We start from the raw sequence: 20,898 nt of genomic DNA, 5'->3' as shown, positions 1-20,898 counted from the left end.
TGAGTGGTGCTGAACTCTACCAAACGTTTAAGAAAGAAATTATACCAGTTAAAATTTCTACCATATGAATGACAATCACACACACTGCTAAAGCAAAAGACATTTCCGGTTAACAATTGTTATCAAAGTACAGAAAGAACTATTATAACTCAACAGTAGGACAGGGGACATGGCCCATAAGATAGAGTGACTTTAGAGCAAGTACTAGATGCCCAAGTACTAGATGTCCAAACCCAGTACCATAAAAAAATAACATAGAAACAACACGTAAACAAATCCTCCACAGTAAGATAACAAACTGACAAGAATAAATGGAAGTAAGGATGTGGAGCATTAGCAACTCTCATTCATTGGCGGTGGGAATGCACAATGAGACAGTCACTTTGGAAAGTAGCAACCAAAATATGCAAAGAATATTAGTAACACCAAATGCCAGCAAGGACAGTAAAGAACTAAAAAGGTAGGTTGACAATTTCATACAAAACTAAAAAATATACTTATCATTCAATCCAGCAATTGTACTCCTAGATATTTGCCTGAAGGAATCAAAGATGTATATTTACATAAACATTTTCACACAGATGTTTTTTGCAACTTGACTCCCAATAGTGAAAAGTTAGAAGCAACCAAGATATCAGTGAGTAGATAAATACATGATGATACATCCAGAGAATTGAATAATATTCACCATTGAAATGAGCTATCACACCAATAAAAGGCTTCTGGAAGGGCCTTAAATGCCTATTTCTACATGAAAGAAAATCCATCTGAAGTGAGTCAGTTCTGTATGGTTCCAATTATGTGACATTTTGGAGAAGTAAAACTGTAGACAATGAAACAATCAGTGCTGCCAAGGGTTAGGGTCAGGAAAGATGCATAGACAGAATACAGAATTTGCAGGGCAGCAGAAATATTCTCTGATACTGTCATGACAGTTGTCAAGCCCCGTGAGATGAATGAACTGTAAGGTAGACCATGGATTCTGAGCCACCTTTGACAGTATAAGTTCATCAATTATGACACATGTATACTGCTGAGAAGGTATTGCTTATAGAGAGAGGAGGTGGCAGGAGGGCAGGGATACTTGTGCCTTCCTTTCAGTGTTTGTGTAAACCAAAACCTTCATGAAACCAATAAAGTCTCTTTCTCTTTGGGGAAGAAAAAAAATCTCTACGTTCAATTTTGATACCTTTGAATGATCCCAGTCCTTCCTCTCTTCTGGTTTGCTATCAGGTCCTACCTCTACAGCAATGGAATGAGTTCCTAACACGAGTTGTCCAATTCACATGCTTCCAGGAGAATAGGGCTGAACCCACCTGAACCGTCTGACTGCATGGAAGGCAGCTACTTTCCACCAGTCAGGTCACCCAGCATAAGGAGAAACTGGGTAGGGAGAAAAAGCAGACACCAGACAAAAGACCTAGCAAACACAAACATGTTCTAGTCCCTTGATCTGATTCAGCTGCTCCTGAGGCATTTCACCCCCATAATATGTAGGATTTGGTTATATCAGCCCATGAATTTCACTTCTTTAACATAGACTAATTTTGTCCCTTGAAAGATTTTGAGGAATGCACAACACGATTCTTGAAAGAGTCATGTCTTGATGGATTTAGTTTGTCTATTTTTGTACAGCAAATTGTACCTTGCCCAGGACCCTGCAAAGAATGCAAACCCAACAGTAGTTGTCCAAATAATGCTTTTGTTTGTTTTGTGTTTTTCTTGGGATTTTCCACTAAAATTCTAGGATGTTATAGAGCTGCTACAACTGTTAACCAAGTGCTACAAATATTAATGAAATTGTTATATATAAAACATAGTGAGTGATCTGAGTTTCCAGACATACTTTGGTTAAGTGGCCTGATTTCAGGAACAAATAGCATATATTTAACCATGTTTCACATATATTTCTTGTTATTAATGGACACCACCTCCATATGACATCATATCTTCATAACTTTGCACAGTGGAAAGTGCTTGGTATAAATGTGCTCCAATGTTTTCATTCCAACATTAATGCATTGCTGATCATCCAGCAAATAAAGTTCATGTAAATGTATGGAGTGTGTGTGTGTATGTGTGTGTGTGTGTGTGTGTGAGTGTGTGTGTGTGTGTGTGTGTGTGTGTGTGTGTGTGTGTGTGTGTTGCTTTAACCAACTCTTTGGAATGTTTTTTGCACTTCGAAAACCTGAGATGTAAAGCTAACAAACTTTGCTCCACAGTCTCTTAAACAGGCCTCTTTCCATGAATTCTGTGTGTGACTTGTTCATAAATATGGAAAGTATCTGAAGGTTTTCTTTCAACTTGTCCTAATTTCCTTGACGATCCTGGCACCCAGCATGAGATTAAAATAATCTGACATTGCTGCCTCTTTTGCCCAGGAATAGCAAGGAATAAATATCAGGATGATGAATTCTCTTTCCCTTGTCAACCATGAATGTGTTCCAGCCCGAGGCATGGTCTAGAAAGTAATTGAAAAATAAACAAATAGAATGAAAGAGTATCTCTATTCTTTTATTCAAAGTTTATTAAAATACAAGAACACATTGTAAAAGCACACATAGCACTCAGCACCAATATAATAACACTCTTTTCTACTGATAATCTCCAAGGCATTTCTTTTTCTGCCACTGAGAAGCAGAGATATACACACATACATTCATCATCACATTGACCCAGGACTCTTCACATGGTGTCCCCGAAGATTCTCCTTGCTAGGAATACTGAGATGGGGAGAGACAAACTAATGTGGCAACATCCAACCACTAACTGAGTGGGTAGCTCTTTCGTCAGTAGTTATCATTCGCACACTGGTAAACTCTGCACATCTCAGATTCCCTCTTCAGGTGCCCGATTTCTTGGGCTACTGAGTTCTGGAGATAATGTGATGCAAAACTAAATAAAACTGGCCAACATTCCCTACCCAATATCGTTGTAATTGCTTTGGTTATAAAGTACTGGATACTTATGTCTTCACATCCCCCAATCCTAACACACAGAAAAACCACACTGACCAGTGCCCTGGTCTGAAGCAGTCTTGAGAGAATTTTTATTTATTTCCCACTCCCTTCTGTGGGCTTCTTTCATTTTTGTGTTTACCTGTTTGCTTCTTTTTTTTTTAAAGATGGAGGGGGGAGGGCGGTTTGAGCCAAAATAGTGACTTCATTAAACATCTGCTGGATCTCCAAAGTCTCAGCAAATATTAAATAAACTCCCTGGAGCTCTAGTTGTTGCTGCCCAAGACAGGCCAGCAACCCTGACTTGCATGAGCTGTCTTGTTTGGATTTATCTGTACGTGTTTGCTTTCTGTTGGTTCAGACGCACCTTGGAACAGAGTGAGGTCTGTCAAGTCTCAGACCTGTCCAGTCTAGTGGCTACCTGGAACACAGGGCAGGAGGAAGTGGCCCAATGTTTTTCCTCATTCTGAAGTCACTCAATGACACTCAGCACCCTTCCTCCAGCCTAAGGAGTTTCTCTCCAAATCCTTTCCGCTTTAGTTCACCAAATCTTCAAGGATTAAGCCTTCCTTGTTAGCAACTTAGCTCACCCAGCCTTGGACTAGACTAAGGCAGTGCCACCTCCATGTGGCTATTTGTATTCATGTCTCATTCTGGAAGGCCACTTAAAACCAGAGGGTTTGGCTCCCATTTTAAGGCAAAGGGGGAAGGAGGAAGTTTGATTTGGGGTAGTATCACTGTTTTAATAATAACAATATTTTTTTAAAAAAACAACTATTGGGATTAAAAGACTCACTGTCAGTCTCCGCAGCTGAGAGACATGACATTACACATGTTCTGAAAATCTGTAAACATTTGCAGAGGTTTTTCAGTCATCTTTTAATGGAGCAGACATCAGAGTCCCACATTTTCCCCTCTGCGGTGGCCAAGGAATTCTAACTAAACTTATTTTCCAAACCATCAGTCAGAGGTCAGGTAAAACAATTGTCCAGGTTGATCTGCTTAGGATTTCCAAAGTGGGCATCCATATAGATTCACCACCAATTTCTCTTGGTATAGACAGAGCCTAGAGAGCTGGCCAAGGATACCTTGCAACCACCTGAGACATTTTTCTAAGGCACAAATATTGTCTCCCACCTACCCATCTGGTATTATATGCACAAGGCAATCCTCACACAGGACCTCACTATGCTTTATATTATATTTTAATTCAAGAACCCAAAGAGTGAATCCTACTCAAGCAAAATAATCAAAGGATAAGCATCTCTTGGTAATTGGAGGGGTGGGGGTGGGAAGTATTCAAATAAATTGATAGACTACTTAGATGTTAGGATTACCAAAAAAAGAATCAGGGACACGGTCCATAAATGAGGTGAAGACACAGAACCCATTGTTCTACCTCCAAAACGTGAATGCAGAGAGTTTGGAAGCTGTTACTTCAGCTATACAAAGCAAAAACAGTGACTATTTTGCCCCTCTAGAGGTCAGTTTGCATTTTTAATAGCTGTATGAAATGCATCTACACAACTGTGCGGGCATTTCATTCATGCCCATTCAAGAAAATCATTTTCCATTCCTCTAATGCTTTCTCAAAGCAATAAAGTTTTGAATAGTTCCAAGACATCTCTCAAACACTACATGTCTGAGTAAATCCAGATGCTACAATAATATCTAAAATTTCTTGGAAACAATTTCAATATTAGACAAGCTAATTCAGCTTTAAAATCTAAACTGTTAGCTCCATGTAAACACAGACTATAGGGAGAATGTGTATGCACTAAAAAGGAAGAATTCAGAGTCTTACATATTAAATATTAGCCTTGTGAGAATTAGAACTATAGCTCTTCAAAGGAAACATTCTTTGAGAAAGGTAGGCTAGGTGGGTGGGTTTTGGTAATCTAATAGTCTCTCTGAGAATATCAGCTTACGCACTGACTTTCCTTTTCTCTCCAAGAATGACTTCTTGTTAGCTTTCTAAAAAGAATACCAACAGGAAATCATAAAAATTTAAGTGGGGATACATAGGCCACAATATGACAGGCTTATCATAGCCTGATAAAGATCAAGCCATTCTACATCATGTAGGAGTTCTGAGTTTTATCAATTCTCTTTTCCCATTAGCCCTTCAACAACTTTTCTTCCCATATCTCTTCATTTTCTAATGAACCTGTCTTTTTCCCTGACAGTCAGCTTACATCTCTGAATGTTTATTTCTACTTCATTCCTCCAGTGGACTTCATCCAGAAGAAACTTCCATATGCGCATGTGCGCACACACACACACACACACACACACACACACACACACACACACACACACACACACACACACACACACACACACACAACCTTCTCTTTCTTTAAAAAAAATATAACAAAAGGAGGTGGCTTTCCATTATCCTTTTCCCTAGACAACTGGCATAGTATAAACCAAACTCCTCCCCCCACCAGCTTTCCTGACATCCTGTTCCATTATCGTTCATGTAGAACAAAGGGCAATGATGTGGGCATAGCACCACCAATTTTGCATTTGGCTTCTCAACATTATTTTGAAGATAAAAATCAGTTGGGGGGGGATGGGCACTGATAAACCCTCACTGGAAGGATTAACAAAGAATCTAAATCTCTTTTCCATATGACTTTACAGCAATTAATCACATAACATCATATGTTTGAAATTTTCCATTTCTTTGTTTTATGTGCAGAACTTAAAATACTGGAAAGCTTAAATTTTGCCATCAGAAAATCATCAGTCATAATACAGCCATAATAGATGAACAGTATGCCAGGTAGTGAGATGACTGATTTGTCCCTGCTTTTTTTTATTTGCTATTTTCTTTCTTGCAACCCGGTTCACACTTTTTTTTTAATATCATTTCAGACAACTAGTTTAGAAAGATACTTTTCATTTTAAAGGGTATTTTCCTATTTTGTTTTATGATCCAGTTATTAATGGAATGATTGTAAAGATTTTGATTTGGACCCTTAAATATGATCATATATTATGATTTGATAATACCTTCAAACTTTAAAAAATTGTGATGCAAAATTGGCTAACCTCTTCTTTTCGGGGTTGATGACCTTTAGCCATTACGTATGAGAAAAATCAAATCACTTATTTTAATAGAGACTCATGATATATATGTATAGTTACATATATATATGATTATACTCATATACACTGATTGCTAATCCTTGATTACATGGGAACAAAAGAAGTCTTAAGTCTAAATTCAAATGTCATTCCCTGAAACTAAGTATTACTTCCTACCAAAGCCCCCAGCATCATTAGTAGGACTTATCTCAAAAAATACCTGCCTCTTCTATTCTGCAACAGAAGAAAGGGTATTTGTTTGTGTTACTCATTCACTTCAGTTCACCAATTTAAGAAGAAAAGAGGGCTGTAGCTGAACATCTAGGGTATATGCCTCCCATCCCCTTTAGCTCGTCATTGAGAGGAAATATTGCCACAAAGAATGGGACTAAAGACCATGAGCAGAGTCACGTGACAGCTGCAGGAATTGGGGAGGTATAGACCAGCACCATTAGATTCACTGGTTTTCCCTTTAATAGATTTCATAGGATGTAATTCACTCACTGAAAATATATACATGGCATACGTGGTTTGTAAAGTATTCCCACAAAAAATAATCATTAGTACAAATATCTAACTTTTTTTCCTTTCCATCCTTTTTTCCTCCTCAATCTAGATGTGGCAAATGCCTTGCTTTCAGATGGATTTTTCTCTATACCATTTTTTAGCTGAGCATTTTCTTTGTCCAGTTATATGCATGTTTCTATGTGTCTGTGGCTAACGTGTTAGTCTCATGTTCTACAAGGTGAAATACTATGGCATGTTCTAATCTTTCTGCCCCTTTTTGCTTACTTTGTTGATTTCACTTCCTTCTAGTTCTTTCTACATTTGCCAGATTTCAGATGATCATTCCAACCCTCAAGGTTGAGGTATGTGCAAATACACCTGGTAATTCTAGGCTATGGTGACTGGCCCAGAGCATTCTACAACTAGATTCTAACATACTGAACACCACATGGGCCTCACCACATGGCCTGGGTTCAAGGATGCTTTATTATGTTAAGTACCTGGAAATTTTCCAATTGGGATCTATCCATGCTGTCTAAACTCTTAAGGCAATACACTTAATCATAACAAGGATGGTGGTTTCCCTAACATAGTCATTATTCAGGTAACTCTTCCTCTGGTCCCAATGCATAGATGAGCAGTGTTGCTTCTCTCTCAAGGAAGAATGGACACACATTGACTCAGATCCAACTTGGATCTTTTCACTCAGGGCTTTTCACTAAGAAGAGAGGTAACAGGGCTACTAATCAGGGAACCAAGTATTGAGCTGTTAGAGGTCTATGTTCTTCTGACAGGTAAATTCCTGCCTTTGTGTAAGGCAATCGGACTCAGTTGAAATAGCGGATGCCGTTCTCAGTTTCCTTTCCTTTACATATTTTTTTTGAAAAAAAAAATTCTATTACAATCATACCTTGAACCAGCTAATCTAGAATTCATCTCTTGCTGAAATTCTTCTCTAGCCAACGCCGGACTTCTTGAAGGTTGTAGCAGAAAGGGCCCTTTCCTCCTAGATAAGCAATTTTTTGTCTCTGCACAATGCACACACGTTCAAAGGCTACCCCATAAGCTACGTTGGCGTTATTGTCCATACGGTCAGCCACAACTCGACACTGGGGCGGCAAGGAGAAACGCTCCAGAAGCTGGTGGGCTGCTGCGCATCGATCTTGCAAGTTCCGATGTTTCTTCACCTCAAAAGACAAAGAGGAGTCCCCGGGCACCGCCCACCCATCGGAAGGGTGGGCCTCGTCGATGTAGACTAGCAGGAAGTCAGCCACCGAGGAGAACTCTTCCACCAGTTTGCGGAAGGCTGGCAGCTGGCTGGTGAAGGGCGGTCAAGTGGCGGATCCGAAGTTGACCACTAGTGGGCGATCGGCATGAGCAAAGTCAAGAAGATGGCACTCGGCCCCATCAGGTGTCTTCTCCTGGGTACCACTTGCACTACTGTCACCTCCTTCAGGGTTAGACACGTGCACCACGCTGGAATTGGGGGCATCTTCACCCAGTTTCACCTGATGGTGAAAAAGAAAAAGAATTACACACACACGCACACAACACAAGGAAAGAGAATCCTGCCTTAGACACCAATTGGCTCTTCCTTCAAAGGAGCTGGCAAATGTATTAATTTGAGTCAAAAGGTATCATGGCAGGTAATGTAAAGAATGGCCAAAACAGAATCAAACTCTTCTCCCCCCCCCCCTCTCTCCTGTACAGTCATCAAAGGTAATTGCTTTTTGTCGTCAAAGGCACTGGAGCCAACTCTTTTCATAATTAAGTGGAGGCTGGTATTTTTTACACTATCCTTGCTTTGCTGTCAATACCTAGCAAGACTTTTATAACACATGATTAATTGGCTTCATTTTAAAAGTTAGAAGCAAATGGTCTACTTTAAGACAAATTATCAGAGTCTTGGGACAGATTGCCTCTTTTCCAATCCTAAAATACCCAGGCAGAAGCAGAACTGTCAAGTACCATGCTAAATTATTTTTCATCTCCACAAATAGACAGTAGTCCCACTGCACTATTCCTGGACAAGAGGTCTAAACAACCAGAATCCAGCATTCATAAGCAAGATTACTTCACTTACTTTACTCGGGAGTCTCTCTCTTCCTTGAAATGGTGATAATGCTTGACTTCTCTTTATTTGGTTATGGGAGGCTTAGATAAGGAAAAGTTTTCAGCTACAAGTCATATGTTTTCATTATCAGATAGCCACTGCACTATGTGAAGCACAGTACTATGTTTCCTGGGAAATTCTGTGATTGGAATAAAGAAATTGTCCTGAGAAGAGATTTGGATTTGCCTCAATATGGGACCCTCCCTGGAGGTTTCCGCAGCTACTAATTTTATTATAGTTCTTATATCTTGAAACTTACAATGCCTACTTTAAAAAAAAAACAAATGAACAAAAATACAATTATTCCAGAATCCTACTTTTAGCTAAGTTTTCATCATCTCTATTGTATGTGTCCTTTCTATTGTGTTTGGTTTTTCTCCTTCTATCTAGGAAGTCACAAACCATCTACTCTCCTACCAGATAATTTACCTACAAGAACTTCTGAGTGATTTTGTAAAGAAAAGTATTAGAAAAGATGGAGATAAAATTGCTCCATGTGGCCCCTTTGCACATGGTGTAAATAGTGGAACACAGGATAATGAAAGAAAGTTGGTGGTCTTTGGATTTGTAAATTGTTAATAAAAAACAGGCACCATAAAAGAGCCAACTACTTCAGTTTGAATTAACACAATTGGATCTCTCCCTACAATGGTTTACTCAAAGCCAATAACAATAGGGATAGTTTATGAACATGCAATTGATTTTTATACACTATGCTTAATATTACAAAACACTTCCAACTGGATCAACTTATTTCCTTTGTATAAGTGCAGCCATATAACACTGCTGCTGTTAACTGGAGCCACTTAGAAATGAATTGCTAATGAAGCCACAATCCCAACTGATAGAGCACAATCAAAGGCTTTTCTTTAAAAGCTTCCATCTAATGATAAGGCATAACTCACTTTAACATGGAGAAAGAATCTAAGTTCTATTTTTTTCCCTCTCAAAAATTGTAGAAGTAGCGGAGGGTGGGGGGCAGTTGAAACAAGTACTATTAATAGGATATTCTTTCTTCTTAGAAAAGGCAGTTGTTGATGTAATTTAAATAAGTACAATTTCAGTTACCATCAGGGAGATAGTTATTGATTTCTATTCAATTTCTTGGCTAATTTGCAAGTGATGTTAGATGGACCAGTCTAACCTAAGTCACTTTTAACTATGTTATTTCACGCAAATTACATTTACATTTGTTTTTGAGGTACTAAAGTACCCTTCTTCCCACTTAAAGATGGGCACTGTAAAGACATTATAAATCTAGTAAAGTATGGGTCCTCTTGATACTTCTTTGTAGATTTAAGTAGTTTATAATATTGTTATCACCTTTCCATTAGATCTTTCCTACAAAGTACTCACAATTCTAGGATCATTGTTGGTTGGTTGGTTGGTTGGTTGGTTTTGACAATATTGTATGTTCTATGTCCCTCCATACAGTGTGATAAGAAAAATGCTGTCAGAACAGTATGTGACAGAGGCGTCCTGTTAAGCAAGCAAGCCCACACACATGAGAAAAATAACCTCTTCATTGCAGAACGGTTTTGGAGTCACTGTCAAGAGCCTTGCACAATGGTGCGGCTGTGATAAAGGGCATCAGACCCTCTGACCCTCACCCAGGCACACTGGTTGATCCTTGTGTTATTTTTGACTATTTACCTAAGTCTCCCACCCTGATGTTTCAGTCTCAAGTAAGTTCCTGTTACCTGCAGTTAATTTTCTTAGAAAGTAAAAAGCATTTCTCTGTTAAAGACAACATATAGTTCTTCCTAAAACATGGACTGATTCTTAGAAAATTTAAAGTATCTCACTATCACTCCAAAATGAAAAAAAAAATAGGAAAGTTATCAATTATGCAATGCTCCTAAATGCAGAGTAACATTTCTTAAGTCTAAGAAATACATTAAAAGAAAGTATGCAGAGCCGGGAGCCAGTGGCTCAGGCTTACAATCCTAGCTACTCAGGAGGCTGAGATCTGAGGATCGTGGTTCAAAGCCAGCCCAGGCAAGAAAGTCTATGAGACTCTTCTCTCCAATAAACCACCAGAAAACCAGAAGTGGTGCTGTGGCTCAAGTGGTAGAGCGCTAGCTGTAAGCTGAAGAGCTGAGGGACAGTGCTCAGACCCCAGAGTTCAAGCCTTATGATTGACAAAAGGAAGAAAGAAAGAAAGAAAGAAAGAAAGAAAGAAAGAAAGAAAGAAAGAAAGAAAGAAAGAAAGAAAAAGAAAGAAAGAAAGAAAGAAAGAAAGAAAGAAAGAAAGAAAGAAAGAAAGAAAGAAAGAAAGAAAATGCTGAGTGAGTTACTGAACAAATGCTTGTATTCCAGGTTAATAAAGTGCTTTATACTGAATAGTCACCTTGACTTGAAGTGAGAATCATATTGAGGTGATGGATGAGTAATCTGAGCCAGAACATTCAGAAATATTCATCCTGGTATCTCCTGAAACAGACAGCCATAATCAACACCCAATGCTGATTGGCTGGTTTGGGTGGGTTTTTGTTTGCTGGTTTTGTTTTTGCTTTTTTTTTTTTTTAGTAACACTAGAGTTTGAACTCAGTGCTTTGTGCTTGCTTTGGCTTGCACTGTCCACTTGAGCCAAATCTCCAGCCTAGCTTTTTGCTGGTTATTTTGGAAATGGAGTCTTGAAGACTTTTCTATCCCAAACTAGCTTTGAACTGCAATCCTCTGGATCTCAGGCTCCCAATTACCTAGGATTACAGACAGGATCTACAGGCATTTGACCAAACATCTCTTGATCAGCAAACAGATATGTCAATCCTCTTTGTTGAGAAACTCTAGGACCCTCGTGTACACTAGAATGTCACTAACAGATACCTTTATAAATAAAGGGAACAAGATAAAATAAAATGAATAGTAAATTCTATTAATAAAATGAAAGAAAAACATACATCTTTGATCTATAAATTCCAATGAGCAGGCCAGTAGTCTTACTTTTTATAACTATCCTATAATAATCATGAGTTTGTCCATCTTTACTAAAACCTAGTGGAGGATACATTAGCTAAAATAAAGAAAAAGACACTTGGGATGCATCTTTTAACAACATTACTGTTCCTTCTCATTTGTTTGATCACCAACCTCTATTAGATCAGGTTGCTTTTTTCTTGGTGCAGGTACTCAGGTTTCAACTGAGAACCAGAGCCCTACCCTTTAGCTCTTTCCTTCAAGTCTGATACTCTACCACTTGAGCCAGACCTCCTCTACAGGCTGATTAATTGGACATAGGAGTTCCGACATAAGGCTGGCTTCAAACTGTGATCCTCCCATCCCAGCCCCCTGAGTCGCTAGGATTACAGGAGTGAACCACCAGTGCAGAGCTCTATCAGAATTCCAAATGGAGTTTCCTGGTTTTGCTTGGTTAGCAGCCTTGCTACGATGGAATGGGAGAATCACCATGGAAGATTCTTTGCTCTCCCAGAAGCAAAGCATTCCTTGACACAGAGCCAAAGTGATGAAGAAAATAAAGTTGGTCCCATAATAACATTTTGTCGGCAGGAAAAGAAGCTCAACAAAAACAAGTTATCCCCTGGTACTCCCAAACTTTGTTTTAATTTCCCACAGTGGCACAGAAAGTCTCCTGGCCACAAGTTACCTATCATCTTAATTTCTCCTTCTTAGAGGGTTTGTGTTTGGTTTTTGTCCTTAATGAGACATATTTGCCAAAGAGGCATTCAAAAGGCATTTTTTTTTTACTCTTGCGGAAGAGTAATTAGGTCGGTACCTCTTTCTTTGCCAGCATTAGCCGCTCTAAAGAGAACCCTGCCCGGTATTTAATGCCCAAACACAAGGAGCATCGTTTCCACTAATTGGTCTTGAAGTTCCGATGTTCCCAAAGGGTCTCTTTATTTTTGCAAGGATCAGAAAGGACATACGTAAGACGTGATAACGTCATCACTGACTTTTCTCTCCCTCATCTGCGCTATTACCGTAATCTTCTCTGGTGCTTTTGTAATCAACATGGACACAACACCAACAATGGAAGTGAATGAACCATTTGCATGTTTACAACACGACATCTCTGAGCCAAGTTTAAAGGTTGCAATGGACGTGTTTGTAATACATAGCATCTCCTTGATGATATCTTTCCCTAGCCACGTTTAATGCATAGGGATAAGCGATAATGCTATTTTATAGCATGTGGATTGTTTGAGGCCAGGAAATAAAAGAGCCATTCATCAAATATAGAAATATGGAAATAGAGCATATGCTACTAACCTTTTTTTTTCATAGCATGAAAAGGGACTCTGATTTTTTTTAAAAAAAAATCGTATAATCTCATGATAAATGGTAAAGCAAATGATAAAAAAAGGGGGGTGAGGCTGTTTAGCAGAGTATTTACATACAGTTCTTGCTATCCTAAGCCAGTGAAATGGCTTTATTAACTCTCAGAAAGTGTCCATTTTCTTGACATAATGACCAGGCTACATCAATGTCCTTAGACAAACAAGCATTAAGCAGATTCAGTTCCCTATTTGCAATACCCTGGAAAATACAACCCCAAGACCTATCATTCCCAATGCTTTGCCCAAGTCATGGACAAGCCCTGGCTGTGGCCTTCTTTGCATAATCTGGGGACCATTTCTCTCTTAAAAGAGCCATTTTCCATTGTACAATCCCGTGTCAAAAGGCTGGAGGTGAATGAAGAGGGGGAGGAGAAGGTTAAAGAGACCCTTTCAAAACCCAAATTATATGTTCAAATGAATATGTTTTCTGTGCCTCTGCAATATTAACCGTGCAGAAACTAAACTGCTTGTCAGCTTCTATACGGTGTATTTACTTTTACACTTCATTTAGGTAAGAGCCAGACAGGACAGTTTGCTTATTGGGTGCATTTTGAGTCTTCAAGCACCAGCACAAGGATACAGTGTTCAGAAGTGACAGTGACTTTAGAAACTTGAATAACTCACCTCTGTTATTTACCTCAGCTCTCTCATGAATTTCTATAGGCTCTTTTCAATCAATAGTGTACAGAGAACCCCAACCACTTACCAAACACCCGTGATCTTGGAAAGCTTCTCCATAAAGTTCATTTTGAATCCCTCACACCATTTTAATGAAAAGAGCATTTTCTTTCTTATTTGTGTGTGTGTGTGTGTGTGTGTGTGTGTGTGTGTGTGATCTCGCCTTTGTTATCAGTATAGGATACACACATTTATCCCACTGTCTTCCAATATCTTTCCAGTCACTGACAGTCAACGACCAGCAGGATAAAGAAGAAGAAATGACATGTCTAATTGTATCACGTGTGGAAATCGCCTCTTGGAAAACTCTGCTTCTACATAATGTAGTCAAGATTATGAAATCCTGTGATGCCATCTCAGACAGAGACTCCTTCAGTGTCTCTCGAAATGGCCACACCCAAAGACAGTGGCACAGATGACACCAGCATTTGGTGACATGATTCAACCTGTTGAAGAGGTTTGAAGTCACTCGCAAATGCCACCACAGCAACCATTACCCTAGCCATACAACCAAGCTGTATTCACAAGGTTTCCATTCATTACACACCCAGTTCAGTCTTGTCTCTAAATATAAAGTTCCTGGGGTTGCTCCCGCACATGACAGGTATTGAATAAATCATTATAATAACATCCATCATGAACTTGGTCACTAATCAGATCAATGTTCAGAGACAAAGAATATACAGACAATATACCAAAAGAAAAAACAAATCACTCATCCTCCTCAAATTCCTGGAATATGAGTAACAACCTATTACAACACAATGGGGCAGTATATATTAAAGAAAAAGTTTATTATCGAGCCATTTGTTTGTTTTTCCATCTCAGTCTCAATAGGCTGCTTAATGGGAAAGACATCTCATGTAATATTTGTGGATAACATTTCAGTCATCATAGTCAATGTGAAAGATGATACTTGATTTAGATATAGATGCATATATGATTTTCTATAAATGCAATTTTTTTTAAAGTTTTAATTAGCTGGGAGCTGGTGGTTCACTCCTGTAATCCTAGCTACTCAGGAGGCTGAGATCTGAGGATCGTGATTTGTGATTGGAAGCCAGCCCAGCTAGGAAAGTCCATGAGACTCTTAACTCCAATAAACAAAACAGAGAAAGCCAGAAGTGGTGCTGTGGCTCTTGTGATTGAGTGCTAGCCTTGAGCTAAAGAAACTTGGGACAGAACTCAGGCATTGAGTTCAAGCCCCAGGACTGGCAAAAAGAAAAAGAAAAAAAGATCAAAAACATTTCAAAAGCAGAAGTCAGTTATCTTTCACAAAAACTAAGAGTTTGCTATATTGAGATCAAAGCACTGATATTTCTATTTCTCTAAGACATGAAATAGAGATATGGTGAAAAAAGTACTGATGAATAATACTTTTATATATGTGCTGTTCCCCTTCAAATTTCCAACCCCTAAAGAAAACCTAAAAATCTCACATTCATTTACAGTTTTGCGAGAATGGAATGAGAGAATGAATATTTTAGTATCTCCTTGCTCATTCTTCCCCCTTGCCTGTACATACCTGGTAAGTGTGAATTTGCATATTTCAACTCCAAGCTTTCATTCATACTCTCATGAAGAGATTCCCATTCCCTAATACGAGGTCTGACTATTCACATGCCTTTAGATTAATAAAAACAGCTCTTTTTCAGGTTCCTCTCGATAATCACAGCATGTATTGTAGTAAAAATGTCTCCAGTGCATCATAGACATTCACTTTCTGGACATTGGATTTCAGTGGAACCATTCTGCCTTGGATTCTTTCATTCTTTCACTTTAACTGGTACCAAGTTTTATTTTTCTAGTCTTTATTTATGGAGGACTCATTTCCTTCCCCTTGTAGTATTCTGAGTTTCCATCAGTATTTCTGAAGTTCTGCCTGCCTAAATTGTACTACTTCATTGAACACCTGGCTTCAATATTCCTCTCAAACCTCCTTCCCTGACATCCTGAGCAAGGGCTCCCAAACACTGCCAGGAGAACCAATGCTAGTTCCTTCACTACCAACTTCTGCCACATGAGTTCATTCTTTCTAACCCCAGGGAGTCTTCAGGAGTCACACAGGGAGTAAAGAGTAAGGAACAAATTGACACAGGACAGGGCCAAAATGTTCCCCCTTTCCCCTTAAGATCTCGCTTGAAAATGCTCCACCAGTCTCTCGGGAGCATAAAAGTTGGAAACACCAGAATTTTTTTCTCTCAGAAGCAAAGATCACTCAATGAGGCTTTCCAACAGTATGGGGGTGCAGGTCTCCATGGGGAATGGAGACCACTGCTCCTATGCTTTCAAAGCATGAGACTGAAATGAACCCACAAAACCCATCTGCTTTTTTTCTAAGACAACTTGTTTTCACTTTTGAGAAAGTAGGTGTGTAGATCTGGCATCTCTGACAGCCAGGACTCACAGCTTCCTTTTGCAAATGGGTAAGTAGTCATGAGGAACCCTCCCCCAGCCCCCTACAAGGGCTCACAAGGTTTACTTTCCTTGAACCCTTCACCTCCAGAAACACAGTGGCTATGGTGCCATCAGCATTTTGTTGGTGACGCTGACATTTTCAAAGAAGAAAAGAGAAAGTCCTAGACTTATCTTTCCTAGGACACCTCACTAACCTCCTATCCAGAAAAGCATCATAATTTCAGCTGATGCCAAGAGTAGAACAAACCCACCATTCTCCCCTCCTCTCATCTCCAACATTTTTTTTTCTGATTTTGCCCCAAATTATTTTCCAGGCATCATACCCTCTACTCGAATAAATACATAATCACAAGGTCAATAGCAATCCTTAGTCAAAAGACTCTTGGTTACAGATTCATTCCTATCTCTCCCTCCACGTCTAACCTACGTGACAGGTGTAAATGCACAGACACAACCACTAGGCATGCCCCCAGCTCTCATCTCAATGTTCCCCCTCCCCCCCCACACACACACGCCACGCCCTCTAATCCCCAATCTTGGAATCCCTGGCCCCTGGACCCAGACAGGGGGCGTAGCTCACCTGTTTGTAGGCATCCAGAAGGAAGCTCTTCCAGACGCACCGCAGTCCCTCTGAGGTCAGCATGCGACGCGACTCCCTGCGAGCGGCCTTGGAGCAGCTCAAGAGCAGCACCACGTGCTTGAGCAGAATGACCGAGTCATAGAGCGCCAGGAAGAGGCAGTTGGAGAAAAATACTGGCAGAATTTGGAGTGTGATCAGCAAGTCTACGCTGAGGATACCCATCTTCTTGCCTCCTGAGTCAGTCCCCTTGTGTGCTCTGATTTCCCCTTCGCCCTCTTATTTAAAAGGAGTATGGTGGGAGAGGGGGGGGGGGAGGAGGAGGAAGGTGAGGGGGAGGGGGAGGGGGGAGAGAAGAAGAAGGAAAAAAAAAACTAAATTAAAAGGAAGCCCAAGTTGTCTCCTCTTTCAAAGAAGTAGAAATGGCAAGACCAAGTTCAGTCTCTGCAGCCCAGCAGTTGGAGTGTGCCCATCAATTCATTCAATTCGGAGCTGCTGCTTTTTTTTTTTTTTTCAGGATTTAAGATGTTAAAAAAAAAAAAAGCTGGCGAGCCAGTCCCTAATCCAGTTACCCCTGTCAGAGTCCGTTAGAGACTTTCATTTCCAAACACCTATGAGACTCAGGCGCAGATGGCAAATTTGTTTTTTCTTTAGCTCTTCATTGTCTCTCTTTAAATGCAGCCCTGTTTCTTCCTTGAATTGCCAGAGTTTTGTTGTTGCTTTTTGTTTTTTTTTTCCTTTTTTTTTAAATGTGCTTTAAGGGTAGCTCTCTCGCTCTCTTTCTGTACTCCGTTTGAAACACACTTTCAGCTCTCCCAGACCAGACGGGCTCCCGTCTCCCTTCTCCAGGAGCGACTGACTCCTTTTCCTCCCTCCCTCCAGCTTTTCCTTCCTGCTATCTGTCTGTGGTACAAAGTGCCTCTCTCTGCAGCCCAGTGAGCCTCCCCGAAGTCTTTTATACATTCCCTGGCTAATTGCTGCAATAGAGAAATGAAAGCCTAATCTTGCTAAAGATCTTGACGTCATTGAGAAAGAGGGCTTTACTTTGGCCAGGACTGCAGTGAATAGAAAAGCAAAACTCAACAACTTTTTTTTTTTTTTCAGAAGGGGTTGGGGAGAGACAGTGGAATTTTGTTTTGTGATTTAAAGAGAGAGAGGGAGGGAGGGATGAAGGAAGGGGAAAAGGGAGGGAGGGAAAAAATTAATACCTTTGACAGCTTTCAGGAACTGCTTCCAAACTTTGGAGAAAGTAATTTAATATAATGTGTTGATTAATATGATAATACTCTCTCCTCTGATTATCATTTTTATTAACTTAATCAGGAGTTTCCGAGAAAAGGGCTCTAGGCAGGCAGGTAGAAAAGAGGAAGAGTGAATAATCACAGATGGTCTTTGCTCCATTTTTAAGAAGATAGAAATGTTTACATGTGGCCTTTACACCGATCTATATATCTCCTTATCAGGTCTGTGACCTAGAAATACTTTTAAGCTATAATCTTTTTAAGAAAATCCAATGTGTGGTGGAAAACTTTTTGTTAACTCTCTTGAGTATCAACACAACATTTCTTGACAGCTTCATGCAGAAACTTAATATAAGTTTTCAGTCTTATTGAAGCTTCCAATATTTAAAAAAAAATCCTCAAGACACAGACAGAGCTTAGTCACTGGAATTTTATGTGGCATTAGATCTAAGAAATACATTATTAGTAGGACAGGCTGTATGTTCAGCACTTGCTCTTCTTCTGTTAGCATAACCTCTAAGAGCAAACCTCCCAAAATGTCTTAAGTGGTTAGACACAAACTCTGTATTGGATTAAATGCTACTTTGATCTCAATGATTTACCTCTCTCAGAGCTTAGGCTGTTAAGACAGTTATTTAGATAGATAATACTGTGTTCCATTCACCTCACCCTAGTTTTCCTTCCTCTCATCTAACAGTTTGCCCCTAAGAATTATGATTTCTTGAAAGGAGTGGCAAGTCCAGACACAGGAAGCGAGGTATAAAATTGCTGTCAAAAATGTATTGGCTGGGAGCTGGGAAGGAGGCTCAGTGGTAGAGTGCTTGGCATTGCATGCATGAGGCCCTGGGTTTGATTCCACAGTACCACATAAACAGAAAAGGCCAGAGTGGTGCTGTGGCTCAAGTGATAGAGCACTAGCTTGAGCTGAACAGCTGAGGGACAGCACCCAGGCCCAGAGTTCAGGCCCCACAATTCACACACAAACACACACACACACACACACACACACACACACACACACACACACACACTATATATATATATATGTATATATACACACACCATATATATACATATATGTATATATACATATATATACACATATATATGTGTACATATACATATATATGCATATGTATATGTATGTATATACATATATGAATGTATATACATATACATATATATGTATATATGTGTGTGTATATATATGGTATGTGTGTATATATACACACATATATACACACACATATATACATATATATACATACATACACACATATATGTATGTATGTATATGGGCTGTGTTTTCCCTGTGTGTATTGCTCAGATTAAGCATCACCCAAGCAATGGATGCAAACTGTGGTCTGTCGATTGTGGTATTTTGGTCCTGGGGCTAAATGCTCCAGACATAATTTAAAAGATTAGAGCAGAAGTTATTCATAGCTGGGCCCACGTGGGTTCCATTCTGCTTATGGATGTGTTGTTTGGTTGGCAGTGTGCTTTCTACTTTTTTTTTTTAAGTGATGACGGAAGAGGACTTTAGGCTTTGTGTGACCAATGATTTTTGTCCAATTTGTCCTTGTGGTCTCTATTGGCCTCTGCGAAGCTCAGCTCCTTGAGGATGTGTGTTGTGAATGAATGATGGGTACGTGGAAGGCCTCCACACTAGGGGGCACCCTTCACATATGACATGTTGCAGGGCCGGGGAGAGATGCTCAGGAATTGTAAACCACAATGGCATGTGCCTGGCCTTCCCCACACACCCAACCCTCATCGCTCCCTACCATCTGGTTCCTTCATGGTGACCATCAGTTTAGCCCCATTGTGAGTTTGGATTTGTATCCTATGGACTAAATGTTGAAAGAAGAGGCTAGAAAAATTAACATGTATATTGTCCAAAATTTGCCCAAGAACTAGCATGCCATTGTTAGGAAAAGAGAATGAATTATCTATAGACTTAGACATATCTTCCAGTTTTCCATTCAAGCCTCTCCATGTCCTTGGGGGGAGAGGGGTGGGAAAGGAGAAAAGCCAAAGAGAAGGAGAAGGAGGTAGGAACATAGGTTTCAACTGGTGGACATGGGGAGGCAAAGCCTTCATGCCAGGCAGTGTCAGCCAACAATGACAGAGGTGTGGACACAGGAAATGATGCTTCTCCTTACTGCTCAAGCCAGTCTTCACATTTCCCCCTTCCTTAGACATTCATTTCACTTTGTTTGAATGACACCAGGGCTCCTGTGAGGCAGAGACTTCTCCTGCTATAAACCAGTTTCTCTCTCACTTGTCATTGGCTCTCAAGGATGGAAGTCTATTTGGAACTATCCAGCCAAGGAGAGGGATTAGTGGAAAATCAGGGGGGAAAAGCCTTATTAATTCAGAGTTCAAAGTACATTCAGACTACAAGTGGTTATAAGTCAAACTTACAACTCTGTGGGGTCTTATTTGTACATTTTTCTTTCATTTCTTTTCCCCTCCTTCCTGGCATCCTGCCTTTCTTTCCTTTCTTTGCTTTTTTTTTTAAAAAGAAGAAATCAGAAGCATTCAAAGAAAATGAAGAAAAAAGGAAAAAAAGCAGGCACATGGCCAACCTTGTTTTTTATCATTTGTCAGATTTTGTTTCTAAATAAATGAATCACAAAGACAAGAGCCAAACTTTTCTTCCAAACTGATAATGTATCCATCTCAGAAATCATAGTTCTCCAAAGCTATTTTTATTTTTTATACATAGTTCACAAGGCTTGTGGCAATTATATTTATCACTGATCTTCAAGTAATTTTATGTCCATGAAATAAGCATCATAAGGTCACAGGGTGATTTTCCCCTTGACACAAAGGAGAAACAGAGGGTGAACTCAGTTGGCATTTCAAGTGTATGGGAAATGTCTCCAAACTCTAAACCTCACTATTGTCCTTATTGTTTTGTGGATCCTGGTGGCTGTTCTGAAAATCAAAACTCTTGCTGAAGGCTGAGTGGTAATTTTATCTTCTAAATTGCAAAAACTATCTGGGATTTAAC

The 20,898-nt window shown here is 39.7% G+C and overlaps 1 protein-coding gene across 4 annotated transcripts in view; it reads right to left on the bottom strand.

Moving 5' to 3' along the window:
* The window catches only part of Dio2 (iodothyronine deiodinase 2), a 303,804-nt gene extending 286,241 nt beyond the window's left edge, over nucleotides 1–17,563 (bottom strand). For 2 of the 4 annotated variants that reach the window (XR_011373335.1, XR_011373337.1), the window contains exons 1-2: nucleotides 16,645–17,563; nucleotides 7,468–8,065 (exon numbers count right to left, since the gene is read on the bottom strand). Coding sequence is in view for 2 of the 4 variants with exons in the window: in XM_070028520.1 (XP_069884621.1) it covers nucleotides 7,478–8,065; nucleotides 16,645–16,866 (810 nt within the window). In the remaining 2 variants the exon portion in view is untranslated. Of the gene's footprint in view, nucleotides 1–2,493; nucleotides 8,066–16,644 lie in introns of those variants that run through there. The other 2 variants (XM_070028520.1, XM_070028529.1) reach the window with 2 other exon arrangements.
* Between the last annotated feature and the right edge of the window lie 3,335 nt (nucleotides 17,564–20,898).

This window comes from Dipodomys merriami, unplaced genomic scaffold (assembly GCF_024711535.1).
Source record: "Dipodomys merriami isolate MVZ:Mamm:240054 unplaced genomic scaffold, mDipMer1.0.p SCAF_1, whole genome shotgun sequence".
In the NCBI taxonomy this organism is placed as follows: domain Eukaryota; kingdom Metazoa; phylum Chordata; class Mammalia; order Rodentia; family Heteromyidae; genus Dipodomys; species Dipodomys merriami.
The sequence above is the reverse complement of the archived record's forward strand: the minus strand, read 5'-3'. Positions and strand labels throughout refer to the sequence as shown.